This window comes from Juglans microcarpa x Juglans regia, chromosome 4D (genome assembly GCF_004785595.1).
Source record: "Juglans microcarpa x Juglans regia isolate MS1-56 chromosome 4D, Jm3101_v1.0, whole genome shotgun sequence".
In the NCBI taxonomy this organism is placed as follows: domain Eukaryota; kingdom Viridiplantae; phylum Streptophyta; class Magnoliopsida; order Fagales; family Juglandaceae; genus Juglans; species Juglans microcarpa x Juglans regia.
In genome coordinates, this window is record NC_054600.1 from 23,301,439 (window position 1) to 23,322,088 (window position 20,650).

Here is a 20,650-nt window from a genome sequence, read left to right on the forward strand (position 1 = left end):
GAAGAAGTCAAAAAGAAGTGGAGGCATGGGGTTTAAGGACTTGCAGACTTTCAATTTGACACTAATAGCTAAGCAGGGTTGGAGGATCTTAACAGAAGAGTCTACATTGATGCACAAAGTCTTCAAGGCTAAGTATTTTCCAAATACTAGCTTTAAGGAGTCAAGATTAGGTGTAGCTCCCTCTTATCTGCGGAGAGGTATATGGGAGGCAAAAAGAAGTTTGTTGCTGCGAGGCTGTAGATGGAGAGTGGGAGATGTGAGATCTATTAATATTTGGATTGATTTCTAGTTGCCAGATCACAAGCTCAGTCTAATTTCTGCTAATGTTCTAGTACATCAAGCAAATGTAACTATGGAAAGTCTCATTGATGCTAACAATAAGTGGTGGGATGTGAAAAAGATTAGAAGAGTTAAACCTCCTCGAGAAGCAGCAGAAGTCCTGAAGATTATACTAAGTTTTGAAAGCAGACCAGATTGTCTCATTTCGGAGAATGAAAAAAAATGGATTTTATAGTGTTAAAAGTGCTTAAAGTTTTTTTCATACAGTTAGACAATCAATATATGAAGGTAAGTGTTTAGATGTTGAGAATAAAAAAAAGTTGTGGCAGAAGATATGGAAGATGAAGGTCCCCAACAGAATTAAAGTCTTTGCATGGAGAGCCTGCAGAAATGAGACTCCTACTCTAAAGAATTTAAAACATTGAAAAATAATTATGGAGGCCTCTTGTAAGTGGTGTAATGAAGAAGATGAAGATGTGAATCATGCTTTACTCTACTGTCCATCCATAAGGGACTGTTGGTCTAAATCAGTTTAGTAATTTAATGGGGCTGGCAGAGAAAGCTGATTTAATACAACTTGCGCAGAAGGTGATGCTTAGAGGAAACAATGGAGAGTTGGGAAAAAAATTTACGATAGCATGGGGTATGTGTTATCGAAGGAACCAGAATGTGTATGAAGATAAGATATTGAATTCTATACAGGTGGCTGAAAATGCTCCGTCACTTTAACAGGCACATAAGGAAGTTCAAGAGTAGCAAGAGCAAGGAAAGTTACCTCCTCTCCTCTTGGGGTATTAAAACTAAATGTAGATGGGGTAGTCTTTCATGATCGGAATCGAGCAGGAGTGGGGATGGTACTAAGAGATGAAAGGGGAGGAGTTATTTTCTCTATCTATAAGAAAGAACATGAGATTAATGATCCTTTGGGGATTGAAATACTTGCTATTTTGAGAGAATTACAACTGAGTATACCCCTAGGCCTTCTTGAACTCCATATTGAAAGTGACTAATTATTTATGGTGATTGAGGTGCTGAAAAAGGGGGAATCAAGGTCTTTACTAGGCAATCTGGTTTATGAGATAAAGAAGCTTATGAAACTGATACCAAGATGTACCATACAACACATTGGCCGTCTCGGTGAAGCAGCTCATAGAATGGCAAAACATGCATGGAATGTTGATGACTTGATAATTTGATGGGGATTCATATCCTGATTGTATTGCACAGATTATTTAGTTTGATTCTATGATGTAAGTTTGGATTGTTTTTAATAAAACATTCTTCTATTATAAAAAAAAACAAAATGACGTGGTGCTGAATATATTATCAAATTGAATAAGTCATATGTATTGTATAAGAGTTATTTTTTTCTCAGATCAGTGTGTAGAATATATCATTTATATAATTTAAATAAGAATAGTTTATTTAATTTGTAATATTTAAATTTTAAAATTAATATTTTACATTAAATTATGTCTACTAAGTACGTTTTATTGAGATTATAATTTTTTAAAGGTTGTTCAAAATTAAATTCTGTTTTAGCAAAGTCAACGACATCGCTCTATCGGGAAATAAATTCAAACGACATCGTCTCTTGTTCACTGCTCATTTCTTATTGAATTTCCCTAACGTACCAAGGGTGGCCCCAAAAGAGAGGGAGTGCGAGAGGGATGGCAAGAGCAGAAGCACTGAGCGCGTACAGAGCGCTGCTGAGAGCGACTCGCAAAACGTTCGCCGGCGACTCTCTGATGCTTACCGAGTCGGCGGCAGAGCTCCGCAAAAAGTTCGAGCATAACCGGCACGTGATTTCCGAGGACGAGATCCGGAGACTCCTCGACGAGGCACGTGAGGCCTCACATTTCATATCCACCATGATCGTCCAGGCCCAGCTCAACTCTCGCGGCGGTTACCGTAATTTTCTCTATCCAATATTTTTATCATTATTTAAATTATTCTTAAATTGGAAAGTTTTACGTCCCTGATTTCGCTGTTTTTTTCTCTTTCGTGTATGCATTCCTTGTGTTTGTAAAATTCTTTGTATGCGAGTGACTAGTTTTTGCCTTCCGTGCTTTCATTTAGCCTGAAATTTTAATTACCTAACCACAGATTTTAAGTTAGAATCAACCATAATTACTAAAGAAACCAAACTGCACATTTGCCACAAAATTTATCCGAGTTTTCACAGCTGATATTGAAAATCATTAAAAGGTACGACAAAAACGTTTCTCTTGATATCAAAACCTAATGCTGTATTCAGAAGGATCTATTGTACCTAAGTATCCGGCTGGATTTATACGATAAGTCTGAATGTTCTTGTACTTCTTGTGGATATGGCTTGCTTTGGTTTAAAGCATGTGTTGAAGACAAATTGTTAAACACCGGATCCACTGGGGAAGTTGAGAAACTAGAACAGTCGGGGAAAATTAATTTTTTTCCTTACTAAACAAGCATTTCATTAATAAAAGAGAGCAAGATACATAAGTGAATGACAATCCCCAACAAACACCTTACAACTAGAAAGCACATCGAAATATAATTATAAAAAAGGGTTTCGGGACCAATAAATTGGTCCCCACCCATCCCCACAATTCTTGGAAGTCCAAGGGGAGAACTACCTTGAATGGCAGTTATTCTACAGTCCAACTAGAGGGGCTGTGGTTCCACGGTTGGAGACCATGGCAAGTTGTGCATTTTTGCATTTTGTTTTCTTGGACTGGTTGAAGGAGAAACCTGCTTCATCTTTCTGTCTTTGGTTAGGGAAAACTGTAACATAAACTTAAGGTGTTCCAAGTTGGCGATGGCAGATACACTTATTTGCAATTGTGTTAGCGTGAGATCCATGTGGCGGGGGTGGTGGCATGGGGTGGGTTAGATCTGAGAGATCTGGATCCATCGATGCTGCATGTGTCACCTTTTAGAGTCATGTAGGCGCGTAAAGCCCAAGTGCAAGGCTCATGTGCCACTTGTGAAATGGGGCTGCAGGGTTAAACAACCCCGATCATTTGGTGGCAATACGTCTTGGAACAGAGAGATTGGTGGTTGTTGAGTTGCATGGGGTGGTCGTGTGAGTGTTGGCACTAGAAGGGTACGAGATCAGGCTGGAGCAAGCTAGAGAGGAGAAGAAACAAAAAAGGAATCTGAAAACAAATTATAAACATGGGAAGGGGGAAGAGGAAAGGAGCTCTGGTGAGAATAAATGGATTTGGGTGTTTTCTGCGAGAGAGACCAATGAGGAGAGAGAAGAAGGACGAGCCTTAAAACAATTAATTTTCAGCTACTTGGGGGAAACATACTAATTCAAATTTTCATTTCTTTGGGAGGAAACTGGCTCAAAAAATCTCCTACATCACGGTAATTCATTTGGATGGCCCTAAAAATAGGAACCGATACAATGTTACATGGAATCATGTGTTGGGTTTTGGTTCTGTGCTGCTCTAATTTCATCACCGCTCCTCCATGTTTAGGGAAGGTTTTTGTTGATAAAAAGAAAAATCTTGAAATGTGGTTTAGACTTTTGCACTTTTATATGTTAAAATGTGGAATCGGCCTTTCTAAATGTCATTAGGGGTGGATTTATCATCTATAAACTTGGATCTTGATATTTGATTGTATATTGTTCCATTTGTATCCTTTCGATTAGGTATTGTGACGGCTTGAATTCTATCTGTTAACTGCATGTACCATGTTATTTTGTAAAAAGAATTTGACCTTTTTTTACATGCCAACATCGATTGCTTCAGAAATGAAGCCGAGTAAAGAGCATGCAGGAGCAACACTTGAGATGCCTTCAGAAGAGATTCTTAAGACCGTCTAAGAGGAGGAGGTTTAATGGAGTTCAATACCATGTTCTGTTATATGTCTCAGATGTGAGCCTTTTATTGATGACTATGTATCTTACTTCCTCGGTAGTGCTCCTCCACGGTGTTCTTTGAGGGACTCAGTCATAGGTCCTGTTTTGCTATTGTTTAAGCAATAATTCTCAATGAACTTCTGGGGGTGGTTGCAGAGGAACTTTTGTAGTTGTAAACCATCGTCTTAAAACCTCTGGCCTCAAGGGTCATGTTTTGTAGTTCACATGATATTAAATTCCTGGATGGTGATTTACTTTTCTGCAAAAGTTAGTATGAGTACAATTACATTCTCGCAGTTCACAAGTTTAATATTATAAGAAAAGTTGCCGAATATCTTTTCTGGTTTATGGTTTGATTATACTGCGGGACAAGGACCAAGGCCAGGGTAGAGGAAGAAATCCTTTTGTTGAATCCAAATTAATGTTTTTTTTTTTTTCTTTCTTTCTACTAAAACAGAACATCAACATGTTTAAGATAGTGGGCAACAGCGCAAAAGAGACATCCCTCTCTCCGGTGATAGTAACTCTTTAAAGTGTTTCCCAATCGATATAGATACAGAAATTCCCTTCAAATGCCAACAAGAACTTCCACTCAGTTGCCAACTTGGCCAGTAGCTAGTCTACATCTTCCTCGTCATCTTCCTCATCTTGGACAATATCTTCCTGATCTTCAACCTTGTCTTCCTAGTCTTCACGATCTTCCCCATTGTCTTGCTTTTTCGTGACATCACCACTTCCTGAGAATAAGAGGGGAAGAATAAATGCAAGTTTTTGAGAAAAGATCTAATAGACTAGAAATTTTCAGCCAAGGCAGTGCCTGAAGTTGGAGGCTTGTCCTTCGACGTCTTCTATTAGCAGTGGCATCGTGGCATCAACATTAGTTGAACAGCCGTGGTGGCTAAGAGCATAGGTGTGGAAAAACCCACTTGTTTGCTCTGTTTTGGGTTTGGTAGAACAGGGGTCTTCTGTGGTGGTGAGGCTTGCATGTGGTTCCTATGGCAGCATGGCTCTCAGCCTTCTGGTGGCACTACTGTGCAGTGGGTAAAAGTTGCGACGTGGTGGCTGAAGTCGGCAATGGTGCTTGGTGCGTTGGGATGGGTGGTTTGGGGATGGCGAGCCCTTCATGGTGGTGCTGATTGAGCTTGCATGAGTGAGGGCTTGCGGAGGTGATCACAGTAGCGGCTCTGGCAGTGAAGGCTTACCACAACGATTTTGATGTAAGGTGGTGTTGTCTTCGTCTGTGCTGAACGTCCATTGGGCAGAGTCCAATGGTGGATTGTGGTTTCTGTTTGGTGTTGGGTGTTAGACGTGTGGCTTGCCGAGATGCTTGCTGGACTTCACCATGCAAATGCTTGGTTCTTCTTGTAGCCTTCTATTTGTGAGTGAGGGGTTGTGTGAGAGGGGTATATTTGAGTGAAAACCCTAGCTTGGGAAGAACGTTTTATTCTAACGTGTGTATAAAGCGGCTGCTGAAGAACCCTAGTGGGAAGGAAAACGTGCATGGCGTAAGACGTGCATGGCGTGGAGACGAGTCTGATCCTTGATTCTCATGGCTTGGGTTTTTGGGCCATTTCAAATTATTTGGGGCCACATCTTGAGTAGTGTATGGAATTAACAAATGGGCTGGGCTGGACCGGTTAGAACAGTTCAAAAATCTCTTTGGCTTAATCGTATTTTCATGGGTCAAGTATTTAACCAATACTCATGGGCCTAGTTCCAACATCTAAAATAACTCAACTTCTCCCATAAATTTCTCGGCCCATAAAAAAAAGTCCACATAATCTAAAAATATTTAATGATTTTAACTTAATTAGCAAGCCCAATAAAAATTTGATATCCACCAAAATAAAATTTAGACCTATAGTCTATTTCAAAAATTATTCGTTAATCTCAAATAGACTTTTCATACATTTAAATCCAAAAAATGTTAGAATGCAAGCTTGGTGCTGGTCCCAGTGCTACAATATGGGAGCATCAACTTTCTCAAATCCATTTGAAGTTGTCTGAGAGGACCAGGCAACTTCCCTCTTGAAAACACAAAGCTCATTGGAATCATACTGCCAGTGATATGATCCACAGTAAGTTGCTTCTTCTTCACAACGAGCTTCACAAACTCCTTTTTCTTCTGCTTAATTAAAATGACAATTAAAAAAAAAATGCAACCAGGAAACAAATACAAACTCGTTTTGTTTCCCAGCAAATGGAAGAAACAAATTAAAAACAGAAAAGATCGAAATCCGAACATAATACTAAAAAACTTTTCTACCTCCCAAGTTCTTTATTGACTAGTCATTGGCATTTTCGTATGCTAACTTAAGAATCCAGATTCTACTCGCCCACTGTGGTGCTCGAACCCATGATCAATTCTATCTCCCAATTAAAACCAAAATATATCCTAACGACCCGCAGTTCATTTTATTTTCCTTGTCTTTCTTTTCCCAGCAACCAAACTGCGGGGAAGGTTAAGCAAAAACAAACATAGCCAAATTCTACTTACACTTTTGAACCGAGCCATGCTTCCAATAATCCTTCCGGCCGATTAAATAACTTGCACACCTAAAAATAAATAAAACAAACATTTGGCATAATCCAAAGAGGAATTCTATGCATTAATCACTATTCACTTTTACACCCCATACTTATAGTTTTTTTTTTCATAGAGTATGAGGTAGTGAATAGTGACTGATGCATATAATTTTTCTAATCCAAAGCATAAATTATCCACGATTTTATGTAATTATACCTAAGTGCACATCAATCAAGAACAAGGACAAGCGCAAATACTATAGAACCAAAGAAACCTGAGAAAATACTAGGGTCTTGACGAGCCAGCTAATGCTAATTTCGAAAGAAAAATGCATATATAGGCAGTGGATTGTGGTTCTTCTGTGTTCGTGTTTTGCCATGCTTGAAGGGTTTATGATTTAGCAGTAGGGTTTTAGTCAAAGTTTTGAATTTTGTTCCGGTGACTATTCCGGTTGAGTTACTGGAACGGAATATTTCGATATCGGTATATTTCAGTGTACTGTTTTGGGATAATTGTTATATGGATAAATTATATATATAAAAAAAGTTATATTCCAAATTAACATAAATACAAGTTTTAAAAACATACGTACCTAAAAAATTCAATAGTACTTCTTAATACAAGTCTTAAAAACATATATATATGAAAAAAATAATACTTCTAACTTCTTAATCCAATTGTTCAAAAAAATAATCATTGGTCTTCGAACAAGACACATTTCATCTTGAAAGAAAAAGACATTTCATATTGAAAGTAGTTGAGCAAAGTTTTGAATTCCATTTTGGTTGAGTTACTGGAATAGAATATTTCGGTGTATCGTTTTAGGATAGTCGTTATATACATAGGATATATATATATATATATATATAAACAATTCTATATAGAAAAACTATATTCTAAAATTATAAGAAAAACTATATAAAAGATTATATATAGAAAAACAATTGTTCATTAAGATGATAAGCTTGATGGTTGTGCTGGCATTTAAACCTAAAAGGAAAATCCTTCTTTAGACTGAATTGATAAAACGAATAGGATGATTTTAATGACTAATTCGACTATTGGGTATGTTATAGCTAATCATATCATAAAAATAATATAAATCCAAGTCTTGTTCAACTAATTAATAGTTGGGAGTTCTTATCTGTAGTAATTTTAAAAAGTTCAGGTTTCTAATGTTGAAGTCACTATTTTTCCTACTCTTGTTTGTAGACTACGTTATTTTTATTTTTTGGATGATGATGATCTGTGTGAGAGATTTTCCATACAACTAGGCTCCATATATATTATGGGATGGTGTTTTTTTTTCAATAATAAGTACGTGATTCTACAATGGTGTTGTAGTGAATATTATTTATGGAAGTACTGTAAATTTGTAACCAAGAGTACTTCAATACAACATTGCGCTTCTTAGTCAAGAAGGTCGCCTCGTACAGCAGTTCAATACATTTAACTGACTTCAATACAACAATTCGCCTCATACATTTGTACAAATCCAAAAGATTTGAAGTATGAAGTTCTGAACCAACAATTTATGAAGCTAGAGAGAGAGAGAGAGAGAGAGAGAGAGAGAAGAACCGGTGGAATGGAGGATCGAACAACGACTTGCGGTGGAGCAAAAAGAGTTGTGATGGAGGGGACCGAGTCAATGTTAGAAACCCTAGAAGAGAAAGAGACACAGAGTGAAGTGAAGAACTGAGAAAGGAAGTCTGCGAAGAAGTTAAGTTGAAAAAGAACGCGAAACAATGTCGTTTCTTTCTACAGGATGAAGTACTGTGTTTTGATTAAAGGAACGCTGTGTTTTTATAGTGTCTGGAGTTTTATGGAAAAATATTGGGAGCAGCTACTTTTGCACACGCTATGTGGTATCATCTAAACTACACATCTCTTAAATTCGAAATTACTACCGGACTGAGAGAGACGATGAGAGAGAGAGCGGAGATGAGAGAGAGACGATGAGAGAGAGAGATCTGAGATGAGAGAGAGAGCCGATGAGAGAGAGAGTAGGTGAGAGAGACGATGAGGGATGCGGGATGAGAGAGAGAGTCGATGAGAGAGAGAAGATGAGAGAGAGAGTCGAGGAGAGAGAAAGAGCTGCCAAGAGAGAGTTGATGAGAGAGACGCTGGAGAGAGAGATGATGAGAGAGAGAGGAAGAGAGAGAGGCCAAAAGGTCTAGTGAGTTTTGCACAAAAAAAGAAAAAGAAAAAGAAAAGACAAGAAGCAGCCACGTAGTGTGTGCAATGTGTGCACAGCTATAATGACTGTTCTGTAGCAATACTCGAGTTTTATTATGGTTGTACTAATATGCTGGGTTTTGGGTCAAACAAAACGACGCATTTTATCTATTGCGAGCTTTCTTTTAGTTTTATTTGTCAAGGTCTGATTTGGATAGTGAGTTGAGATGAGATGAGATGAATTGAGATGGTCTATGAATAATAGTAAGAAGTTTTGTAAATAGTAGTAAAATAGTTTGAGTGAAAATATTTTCTGAGATTTTAGAAAATGAGAGAGAAAATATTGAATAAAAATATTATAAAGTTAAAATATTGTTAGAAGATAAATTTTTAATATTTTTTTTTTAGATTTGAAAAATTTGAATTATTTTTTATATTTTGTTTGGAAGTTAAGAAAAATTGTAATAATTAGGTAATAATTAAATGAAAAGCTTGAAGACTTGAAATTGAAAAGTGTTTGTATTTGTAGCGTTTAGATATTGAGATAAGATGGAATGAGTTGGAACATCTCTATATCCAATCCATGCTTATATTTCTGTATTTTGTTACGTGAATAGTGGGAGAAATTCTGTCAGGAGGGTCTGCGTATACGAGGGAAAAATGATAGAAAGAAGAAATAACTTTTATCTTTGAATAACTAAAATTTTGGAACGTACTTGAGGTCGGATTGTCTCAAACTATCCTCTATCTTTCATTTTCATGAAATTTGAATTACAGATTTATACCTAGTTTCTCATTGTTCATCTTCCTCCCTGTTAATCTATGTGGATTCTTAATAGTCAACGAGCTGCTGGTTGCGGTGGAAGGCTGGAGACTGGAAGACGTCTGGCATTGGGTTAGGAGAGAAAATATGGATTAGAAAATTGGGAGAAGTGTTTTGCGGTTTTGCCTTTGTCGTAGTCTCGGAGTACGAAAAAAGAAACCCGAAATTACAATTTTCCAACCATTTAAAAAAACTTAACCAAATTGCCATTCACGTTAATTCAGGATGAAACCCATATTCTAGCCAAAATACCGAAATTCGGCCCGAATGGATCCAAACATTCTGGAATGACTGGAATTTGACCCGAAACGGAATATTTAATTAAACCGTACTGCATAATGTTTCAGTACAGGAACTTTTGGCCAGACCAGAACAGAACAAAAATCAAAACTTTGATTTTAGTTGTAGCGTCAATTTGGGGCGAGTCTGACCCGCACCATAGTAGCCTTAACCCGAATTAGTAGGAAACCCAGTTTTAGACCCAAATCCTAAGCTTAAGTTTGGTTCACCTCACATAGACCAAACCCAGTGAAGAGAGATTGAAAACCCATATCATGATTGTTACCTTCTTAAAACTTGTCACTGCATTTTAGAAAAAATTTACATTTTATTCCTTACGTATTGGGATTTTAAAAAGGAAAATCCTGTTCTAATTAGTAATGGACACTCATGTGTATCATATGTGTAAATCTATGTGTGACATACATACACTTGTTAAGATGAGAGAGAGAGGAAAAAAAACCAACAAATAGTAGTACAAGAAATTATAAAAAGCTCAAATTAAGTACTAATAAAAAATAAATCAAATTTCAATAAGATAATGTATAAAAAAAAAAAAAGTTAAAGCGTGTAGATGCATGTACTTTTTTGAAAGGAAAGGTAATTTTATTGATCATTCCTTTTAAGCAAGGAAGAAATACACGAAGGAAATTTCTCCATATCACTAATCACATTTGAAACACTTTACGAATTCTTAGCCAAAACATGGGCCACTACATTTGTATCTCTGCTAACATGGTATACTTTCCATTGAAGAAATACACAAAGGAAATTTCTCCATATCACTAATCATATCTGAAACACTTAACGAATTCCTAGCCAAAACATGGGCCACTACATTTGTATCTCTGCTAACATGGTATAGTTTCCATTGGTGATAGCACTTGAGTTTCTCCTTGGCTTCATTCACAAACATCCCAGCATTAGTCAAAGAATCCTCTGTAGTAGTCAGAGCCTTTACAACTTGAAGAGAGTCACCCTTTAGCACCACATCTCTTAATCCCAACTCAAGACAAAAAACTGTTGCTTGAAGAGCCTCAAAAGATTCGGCTAGTAAAGGGTCTGGAAAAAATTGCTTGTTCATCCTCAAAGTAGGAATCACCTTGCCTTCCTAGTCTCGAGCAATGATGCCTATACCAATCTTGCATTGAGCCTTATCCACTACAGCTTCCCAGTTTATTTTATAAACATTCATAGGGGAGGATCCTGGCTATTCACTATGCTACTAACTGAGACATTGCCTTTAGGAAGCTTGTCTTTTAACTCGTTTAAGCTCTGCAACATGTCCTGAGATGACTTCACCACAAAGTTGGGATGAGAAAATTCTGCATTAAAAATAAACACATTCCTCCTCTGCCAGATTTTCCTTGCCACAACTGCCACTTCCTTCATATATTCACACCCAAATACTGAAAACATTTCCTCCATTATCTCTACAAACCTGCCAACAAGGAAGTGACTCTTTTGAATTTTCTTTGAGCATTGTCCCCAAATATCTCTTGTTGCTACACAATTCCATATTGCATGAGCCACTGTTTCTGGTTCCTCCATACCGGTAGGACATTTGGATTGCTCCACTGCTTACTTCTTGAATAGGTTAGCCTAAGTAGGAAGAGCTTCAAGACAAGTCTCCATATAAATACTTTATCTGCTGGAGGGAGTTGCAACTTCCAAATCTGCTGTCATACTTTCTGGTTTCTATAACTGCATGAAGGCTGATCCTTAGAAGTCATCTGTAAATCTTTTTGTAAGTGGTAAGCACTCTTGACTGTAAATTGACCATTTAAGGAGCCTTTCCAAATAAGCTTATCAGAATTGTGAGAAAGATATAGGGATTTGCATTATCAAGTCAGCTTTCTCCTTCTAAAAAATTTCTTCAATCAACCCAATTTTTCAAGTTCTAGTGTCATAATCAATAAGCTCTTGAACCTTGACACTACTCTCAAGTATTTGAATACATCGTTGAACTTTAGAGGTTGTTGACTTGGGAATCCATTTATTTTGCCAGATGCTTACTTGGTCTCTTGTTCCTATCCTCCATATAGTACCTTCTTCTATTGAAGGCTTAGCTCATTACAACAATACTTCTCTAAATAAATGAAGGTTTACTTCCTAGTTTTTCTTGAAAGAACGAGACCTCCTTAAAGTACTTGGCCTTTAAAATCCGTGCTACTAAAGAGGGAGGGTTGTGAATTAATCTCCAACCTTGTTTAGCAAGCATAGCAAGGTTGAAGCTCTCCAAGTCTTTGAACCCCATACCTCCTGCTGATTTGGCTTTTTCCATTATTTTCCATGCAATCCAGTGTATCTTCTTTTCATTATCTTGCTGTCTCTACCAAAACTTCTGCATAATTTTGTTGGTACTACTAAGAAGACTCCTTGGGAGCTTGAATACACTCATGTTGTAAGTAGGGAGAGCTTGCACAATAGCCTTGAGATATATTTCCTTTCTAGCTTGGGAGAGAGATTTTACTTTGTTACTGCTAAGCCTTAGCCTAACTCTATCTAGTATACTCCTGAAAGATTTTGCTCGAGATCTTCCAACCAAAGCAGGCAAACCAAGGTATGTTTCATAAGGCAATGCTGATCTGATTCCAGCTATGCTCAATATATTTTCTTACCCTTCTTGAGGAGTATTCTTACTGAACTGAATTAAAGTCTTCTCCATATCCAATCTTTAGCTAGAAGCCTTTTCAAAGATGCTAAGGATACTTATCAATCTACTACATTCAATCGAATTAGCTTTGCAAAATAATAGGCTGTCATCGGCAAAGAAAATGTGATTAATGAGAATCTTGCCTCTAGCAATAGGCACTCTAGTAATGAGTCCATCTTTTCTACCTTCCTGCGTAATGAACTCAAAGTTTTAGCACATATGATAAAGAGGTAATGTGATAAATGATCACCTTGCCTAAACCCTTAGATGGCTTGAAAGGGCATTGTGGAATACCATTTATCAAGATAGCATAAGAGACAGGTTCTACGCACTCCATAACCAGATCAATCCATCTTTGCTTAAAGCCCAACTTCCACATCATAGCTCTGAGAAAACTCCATTCAATTTGATCATAGGCCTTGCTTATGTCTAGTTTCAAGGCCATATAACCAGGCTTCCCTGAAATTCTATAATTCATAGTATGCATAGCTTCAAAAGTTACAATGATGTTACTTGATATAAGTCTACATGGTACAAAAGCTGATTGAGTTTGTGAAATAATACTGGGCAACACTTTCTTCAATCTATTTGCTAAAATCTTTGAAATCATTTTATAATTAACATTACAAAGAGAGATTGGTTTAAAGTCAAAGACTTTGACATGAGACTTCTTCTTTGGAACAAGAGCAATATAAGTATCATTAACTTCATTCACCATGCTAGTTGAGTTTAAAACATATAAAACAACATCACTAACCTCTTTGCCTATTGTGCTCCAGTGCTATTGATAAAATGCTGCTGGGAAGCCATCTGCGCTAGGAGAGCTAAGAGTATTCATCTGAAATATTGCCTCCTCCACTTCCTGTGCAGTGAAAGGTTTGAGAAGTTCTCTATTCATCTTTGCATCGACTTTGGGTTCCACAGCAGCCAACCATTCTTCCACTCCTTCTAGTCCAGATGAGGTGAAAAGCTCTTGAATTTTTTTTTGGAATTGGCTATTGATATTTTCAAGTGTACTCATGCCTCACTCCCATAATCATCTGTAATTCTTTTGATGGTGTTTACCTTCCTTCTCTGGCTAGCACATTGGTAAAAAAATTTATTATTTTTGTCTCCTTCCTTCAACCACCTTTGTTTTGCTATTTGTTTCCATTTCAGGTTCTCCTCATCTAGTAATTTATCCACATCCTTTTGCAGAGCTTTTATTTTGTCATTTAAGTCTCATTTATTCTGCTGCTGAATTTTTGAAATCTGACTAAGTTTGGAGCTGATTGCTTTATTTGTACTGCAATAAATCTGTTTGCTCCAAAGCATCATCTTTCCTTGACATCTCTTCAACCCTTCTGACATGCACCTGATTTTATTGTCTGCCAACTTGGGTTTGTTCCATTCACTCTCAATTATCTGATGACAATCTTCTCTTTGTGCCCAACATAGTTCATATCTGAAAGGTTTATATCTTCTACTGTATACACTCTTGATAGAGATGAGAAGGGGTCTATGATCTGAGCTTTGAGTTAGAAGGATAAAGACAACAATGTTTGAGTAAGTATCATGCCATTGAGAGTTTCTAAAAGCTCTGTCTAGTCTTTCTTTAGTGAATGTTTTACCATGCCTATTATTGCACCATGTAAACTTCTTGTCCATAAATCCCAAATCACTTAAATCACACTCCTCCATTGTCAATCTGAACTTCTAAATCTGCTCATATCATCTTACCACTTCCCTAACCTTCTCATTGTAGTTCACAATCCCATTGAAGTCCCCCCACACACAACCAAACAACCTCTACCCTAGGTTTAATAGTGTAACAACCCGATCCTAAGTTTAGGCTATAATATAAGTGTTATGTAATTTTTTTTTTTCATAGAGCTATAAATTTATTATATTTGTTATTATTATTATTATTATTTTATCAGATTTTATATTATTAATAAAGTGTAATTTTAATAGATTTATTATCGTATCATTATTATTATTACTATTCATATTTTATTATTATTAAGATAACTCATACTTTTAAGTTCCATGTTTTCCCTCCTCTCCGTCCCGCACGTCTTCACTGCACATGCACGTCTCTTTCCCTAGGGTTTATTTTTATGGTGTTCACTACCTAACTCCACGTAAAGCAGAAATCACTTGGCCTCCTTCCATAAACCAGACCACCCGCACAACACACACGACAGTGCATCAAGAGCCACGATCCTTCCTACACGCAGCAACCAGCACACGAAAAACAGAGTCATCCAGTAGCCCAGGTAAACGGCACCAATCGCCCCTGTTTTCACACACCGAAACAGAGCATGGCTCCTCCACGCATCCATCCCACACGAAAGCTACCCAACATGCACCGTAGCCAGCCTTGAACCCGCAGTGAGACGCAACAACCGGAAAGGCCACGACTTGACGACGAAACCACACGCTGCGCAGACCATGCATGACCGTTAAGGACCTCCAAGCCCTGTCACACGTACTCCACGCGGTGGCTTCTTGCCGAGCACCTCGACGCTGTCAGTTCAGGTTGTTCCGCCGACCACCCCAGGACATCGGAGCACCACCCACAGTGCCAGAAACCGCCGACCAGCTCTCTCTGTGGCACCTACTCCATCCTGGTTGGCTTACGACCCTCAGCCACCCAGTTCTGTACGTGCGCCTCCCTCCCTCTCGGTTGCACTGCCGCATGGTTCGCTTCCTTCGGCGTCGCACCACCACAGACGAACCCCCAGTCGCGCCGCCGTGACCTCCAGCCAGCAACCCAGAACCGCCGCACGCCCGCCTCTCTCTCGGTGAGCCCTTGCTTCGCGCGCTTCCCTCTCCCGTTGCCTTTGCTTCTCTACAGCATATATTAGTTGCTTTTAGGTTTTAAATTACTAAGTGCAGGTGTTAAATGAGATTACTTTTATGCCCTTTTAATTCATTCTCATAGTGTTAAGTATAATTTCATTTATAACCTTACGTTTAAATATATGTTACATATGAATATTAATATGTCATTTTTGAAGTGGAGTTTAATTTTATTAAATAAATATATTAGTCAAGTGTTCATTTTTATAAGAAAGTGTTAAAAGAATTTGAAATATATTTTATTAAAATATACTATTGAGTCTAATATTTTAGTTAATATTTCCTTTGTCTATTTAGTCAAATTTTCTTTAATAAAATTATTATGTTATATTAAGGAATTTTAAACTATAGTATTTATTATTAATTTTACAAATAAATTTCAATAGAAAATAGCAAGTGTTTAATTGTTTATGTTTAAATCTTTAAATCTATGGTATGAAATGAACCTATAATGTTATTATAGTAGATTTTAATATATTTATTAAAGTTGTAATTTTTAATAAGGAAACATGTTAATAATATTTAAATTATATCATTATTTCTTGTTTAATTATGTTAATTATAAGAAATGAAACCTATTTTAAGAATTTAAGTTTTATGAATTATTTTAAAATAGCTTGAATATTTTACTAAATTATAAATTAGTATCTAAGTAATTTAAATGCCAGGATTTATTGATTATGGTGTTAAACAAAAGATTTACTTGACTATCTTTTAGATTGTGAATTTAATTTAGTAGGATATTAATTCATGTGTTTCCAGACAAATTTAGTGATAGTTACTATTTTATATAGGTATCAAGTTACGAAGTGTTATTCAAGAAGAAACGCAGCGAGGTAAGTAATTTGATCACAAATTAGGATCATTACAGTTCAATTTATAGATAATTATTATTCAAGCCAGTTCATTGATAGCCATTATTTATGAACTACTCATGTCATATGCAAACATGTCTTCCAGTATAGCATGCGATCATGTCATTCCGCATCATGTTCAGATTCAGAAATTATAATTATGTATGTATTATGTCATGTATCTCATGTGTATAAGACACGTAAGCCATCTTAAGTTTAAAGTGCAAGATAAGATCAGATCAGTTAATAAGATGACCATTCAGATGCATAATACCAATGCAATTCAGTTTCCGGGTGGATGTGCAAGCCGCGAACTCAGTCGTGGTCCACCATAGTATGCCAGAATACTATCAGCGGCTCCCTTTGCTGCAGCGGAATGTGGGGCCGGTGCACAATCTCGCACACATGGTTAAGTGTGTTGGCCAGTCAGATAAATCAGATCAGTCAGATAAATCAGTCAGATTAGTCAGTTAATTCAGTTAATTCAGTTAAAATAGTCATGCATAGCACAAGTATCAGCATGAATAGTCATGAATTTAAACTCTCAGCATGAAAGTTTTTATGAAAACCTTATGTTTAGTATGTTTACGTTGTGATGGATTTTTTGCTGAGTCTTTGACTCATTTTTGCTTGTTTTCATGTTTTTAACCACCCAAGTGAGGATGATGAATACGAGCAGACAGACCAGAAATAGAAGGAGCATATAATGTTTAGTTCAGATTTAATAAAAATAAAAACATGCTTTTATGATATGGATTTTATCAGTTTATTTATTTAATGTTTTTGAAAGACTTTTTATTAGATATTTTTTACAAAATAAATTTTTAATTTCATTTATGAAATTTGAGATCTCTTGCCGGATTTATTTTTATGAAAAGTACGTGACACTCCTAACCTTTGGGATGTGGGTGTTACAAATAGCTTTGAGCAACAGCCAACTTTCAGTCCTTCTAGCAGCCTCAAGATTATCATAGAATCCTGTCAAGATCTAGTCCTTCCCTTTATTAAAGTTATGCACTTTGGTGTGACACTATGGTGTATACAATTAATAAGAGTACTCAATAAAAGAAAATCATGTGACACTCGTGTATACAATTGATAAGTCTTACATGGAGTCACTTTCTATGTAATTAGCAAAATATAAATAAAGTTGAGGAATTTCTACGCAAATCATGGAGCAAGTGCCTTAACTTTTTTTATTGACGTTACTATTGAGGACAAAGTCAAGACTGGTACATGCCTCGTCAAGAAATTCTTTTCAAGGACATTTCGAATAATTTAAAGAAAAATTCTTCCAATTTGAGAACCCCAAAAATGTAAATGTAAAATTTCAAATTCGTGATGTTCGAGTAATACTTCTCGCCTCACGACTACTGTGCCATTGTTATGCGCCGGCAAATGTCCAGTTTAAGAGTAATGTTATGTATAGTTGTTGAGTGCGTAAGTACCGTACAATCATTTTAAAAAAAAATAGAATATATTATTAAAAAATTATTATTTTTTCATATAAACTCTGTATTAACTCACTTTTTCTAAAAAAACACAAATCACTACGTCAAGGCTGATGAAATGCGACTTATTGTAGTACATACTCTTATGAAGTATTACCAAACTTAGAAAAAATGACGTGAATTGAGTTGTCGAAGGCAATACTTGATAAATTTTAAGAGTAATGCTAGGATTGTATGCAAGTCCTAAATATATAAGTCATGTGTAAGTGTTTTGTAAAAAAGTAGATTAGAGAAAAAAATGCTTTTTATCACCTCTATACTACATACTAATATGTGATTTGTTATTTTTTTATTCTATTTAAGCACACATATTGACACATTAATATAAATATGTTTAAATAGAATGATAAAAATAATAAATTACATATTGATGTGTGATATAGAGAATGATAAATAGAATTTATTTATTTATTTTTTATTTTTTAAAATTTCTCACACTTTTTCATGATGAGATCTACATTTTTATAAAACACATGTACAAGACTTATACATTTAAGACTTTATATATCACTATTCAAATTTTAAATCAGTACGCCATGCCTACAAAAGGAAGCTGATTTTAACCCCAGATAAGAGCTAGAATCAGCCTAGTCTTTTTACGCTGCCTCACAAAAAGAATTCTCCCTAAAGTATTATACTATTTATTTTAAAATTTTCATATTTAATCATATTATAGAATTGATATGAAAAATCCTAAAATTTTGAGTTTTACTAATCAAGTCTTACTATTTAACTAATATAGATAGACTTCATAATAGAAGAACTCGTACTGATATAACATATTTCAGGTAATTTTATATGTTTATAAGTTAAATAGACATTCATTTAAAAATACATGATCAGTAGATATAACTGAAAATATCAAAATCTAGGCCGATCAATATTTTCTTTTTTCTCAAAACTACCCTTCCGGTTTGGCATCTTATCATGTTAACTAGCTATTCTATTTCAATACCAGTCTAATTAGGTATGGACCACATATGTCTCTGATCTGTCCATGGTCACTACCCACAACTTAATAAAGGACATACACATGATGAATCCAAGGTTCTTCGAAGTTACACGGCGCAATCGCCCTCAATGGTCGCTATCGTTAAATTGCTTATAATTAATGACTTGTTTGCGTTTGGTACAATGTTCTACAGGATCTCAGATGCAACCTGTTCGATCCAATGTGTCTTTGGGGAAGAAAGGTTAGTACCCATAATACATCTCCTTATCCGATGTAAATGAGCGACTCACCTGTCATTCACACGTTCTTTATCATCACCACTTCCTATCCCCTTTCTTTATTACAATCACCTGTTTCTTGCCGAAATTATCAAACACCTGCAAAAAGCTCTCTCACCCACATTGAAAAGCATGACTCTTCCAGCTTATTCATCTTCGATGATCTCCTATTTCTTACATGCATCGGTGCATGCTTTTTGTTGCAGAATCAGTACTAATTAGCTATTCATGATTCACTAGTACTAATTTCTGCTTCAATTGCTTCCCTTTCTGAATTCATATTTCTCTGGACTGAGAATGACATCCGTTCATATAACATTTCATGTCACGTACATATTTCTAGCATGGCTGACAAATTTCGGGCAAATAGCTTATGGAAAGGTAGACAACTATGTTGATGATGCCTGCAGTGTGACAAGGTATCATGACCTCTGTGTTCACACACTAGCATCGTTTTCACGCACTTGTAAGAGCAGCCCAAGTAAGTGGGCACGGGCGGGGTGTCGGTGACCTTAGCCGAGGTCAAGAGCACTGCGCAGTACCTGACAATTTTGAAGAAACATCGGGTTATGCGAGGAAGGAACCGAGTCGCCCTTTCAGATTGCATCGAATGTTTTCAGGACGCCATTGACGAGCTTCACAAATCACTCTATGTTCTAAGAAGGCTAAGTAAAAGACCATATATATTCGATATGCAAATGAGTGATCTCAACACATGGATTAGTGCAGTGCTCACCGATGAAGATACTTGCTTGGATGGTTTTGAAGGCCAAAAGGGAGAGCAGGTTAAGTTACTTCGAAATCGGGTTTTTAATGCTACTCATATAACTAGTAATGCCCTGGCTCTTGCTAACAAACTTGCCACCACGGGTTTTGGCATCCCAAATCGATCGGCCAATCTCAGGAAGGGATTAATTGGTCATTGATAACAGTGTAAAATCAGTCTATATTGTGGGTTTGGTATGAATAATTAGTACCGATCGAACATACTAAAAATAAGGTATCCAAAGCCAAAATATCTTGATGTTTTGTTGGTTTAGCTGTGAGCGCACATCTATCTCTATCTTCGCTTTGTATAATACTCTCTCTCTCTCTCTCTCTATATATATATATATATAATATAGTTTTGGATGTGACGATCCAAATTATTTTAATATGAGATTTAAACTTTCCTTATTTATAATATACAATGATCATAAGGTGATCTAGTTTCTGATATATCATGAATATGTAGTAGCTAGGTAGTGTTTTGGAAACTGATCAGTGTCGGCAATGGCATGGGCAAAATCATACAAGGAAATAGTACTTTCGTGCAGTGGCTGGTTTAGTAATGGCATAATTCTTAAACATCTCGGTTTCTCCCAATATAGGCCGCCGCCTACTTGTATCAACATTTTTTCTCACTGTTCCAGTCATTGTACTGTTCATCCGTAATGTACTATGCTTTGGTTTCTTAGTTCTAAAAGCATCCTTCTCATGTAGTCTTCTGTTTCTCATTTCTGGACATGAATTCAAGATTAATGTTATCCATTGAACCCCTTTCAAGCCAATTAATCAGTACAATCTAAAATATTGTTAAAGTAGAAAAAGAACTTTAATTAAATCTGTGTTTAGTTTCCAAA

The 20,650-nt window shown here is 36.4% G+C and overlaps 2 protein-coding genes across 2 annotated transcripts; both read left to right on the forward strand.

Annotated features, from left to right (window-relative positions):
* The first annotated feature begins 1,885 nt into the window (after nucleotides 1-1,885).
* LOC121260903 (mitochondrial zinc maintenance protein 1, mitochondrial) lies at nucleotides 1,886-4,396 on the forward strand. The gene is made up of 2 exons (XM_041162979.1): nucleotides 1,886-2,190; nucleotides 4,020-4,396. Exons 1-2 carry the CDS (start codon nucleotides 1,950-1,952, stop codon nucleotides 4,091-4,093), a joined length of 315 nt encoding a protein of 104 aa, XP_041018913.1. The 5' UTR covers nucleotides 1,886-1,949; the 3' UTR covers nucleotides 4,094-4,396.
* A 14,584-nt stretch (nucleotides 4,397-18,980) lies between these two features.
* Nucleotides 18,981-20,159, forward strand: LOC121261611 (pectinesterase inhibitor 6). Its single transcript, XM_041164056.1, is given in 2 exon segments — nucleotides 18,981-19,521; nucleotides 19,524-20,159. Coding segments are annotated over 2 exon segments (627 nt in total). The 5' UTR covers nucleotides 18,981-19,325; the 3' UTR covers nucleotides 19,955-20,159.
* The last annotated feature ends 491 nt before the right edge of the window (nucleotides 20,160-20,650 follow it).

Excerpts from the sequence above, each read along its gene's own strand:
- LOC121260903 (XM_041162979.1), top strand. The coding sequence starts at position 1,950 with ATGGCAAGAGCAGAAGCACTGAGCGCGTACAGAGCGCTGCTGAGAGCG. Across the intron at positions 2,191-4,019 it reads CAACTCTCGCGGCGGTTACC|AAATGAAGCCGAGTAAAGAG; the intron begins GTAATTTTCTCT and ends CGATTGCTTCAG.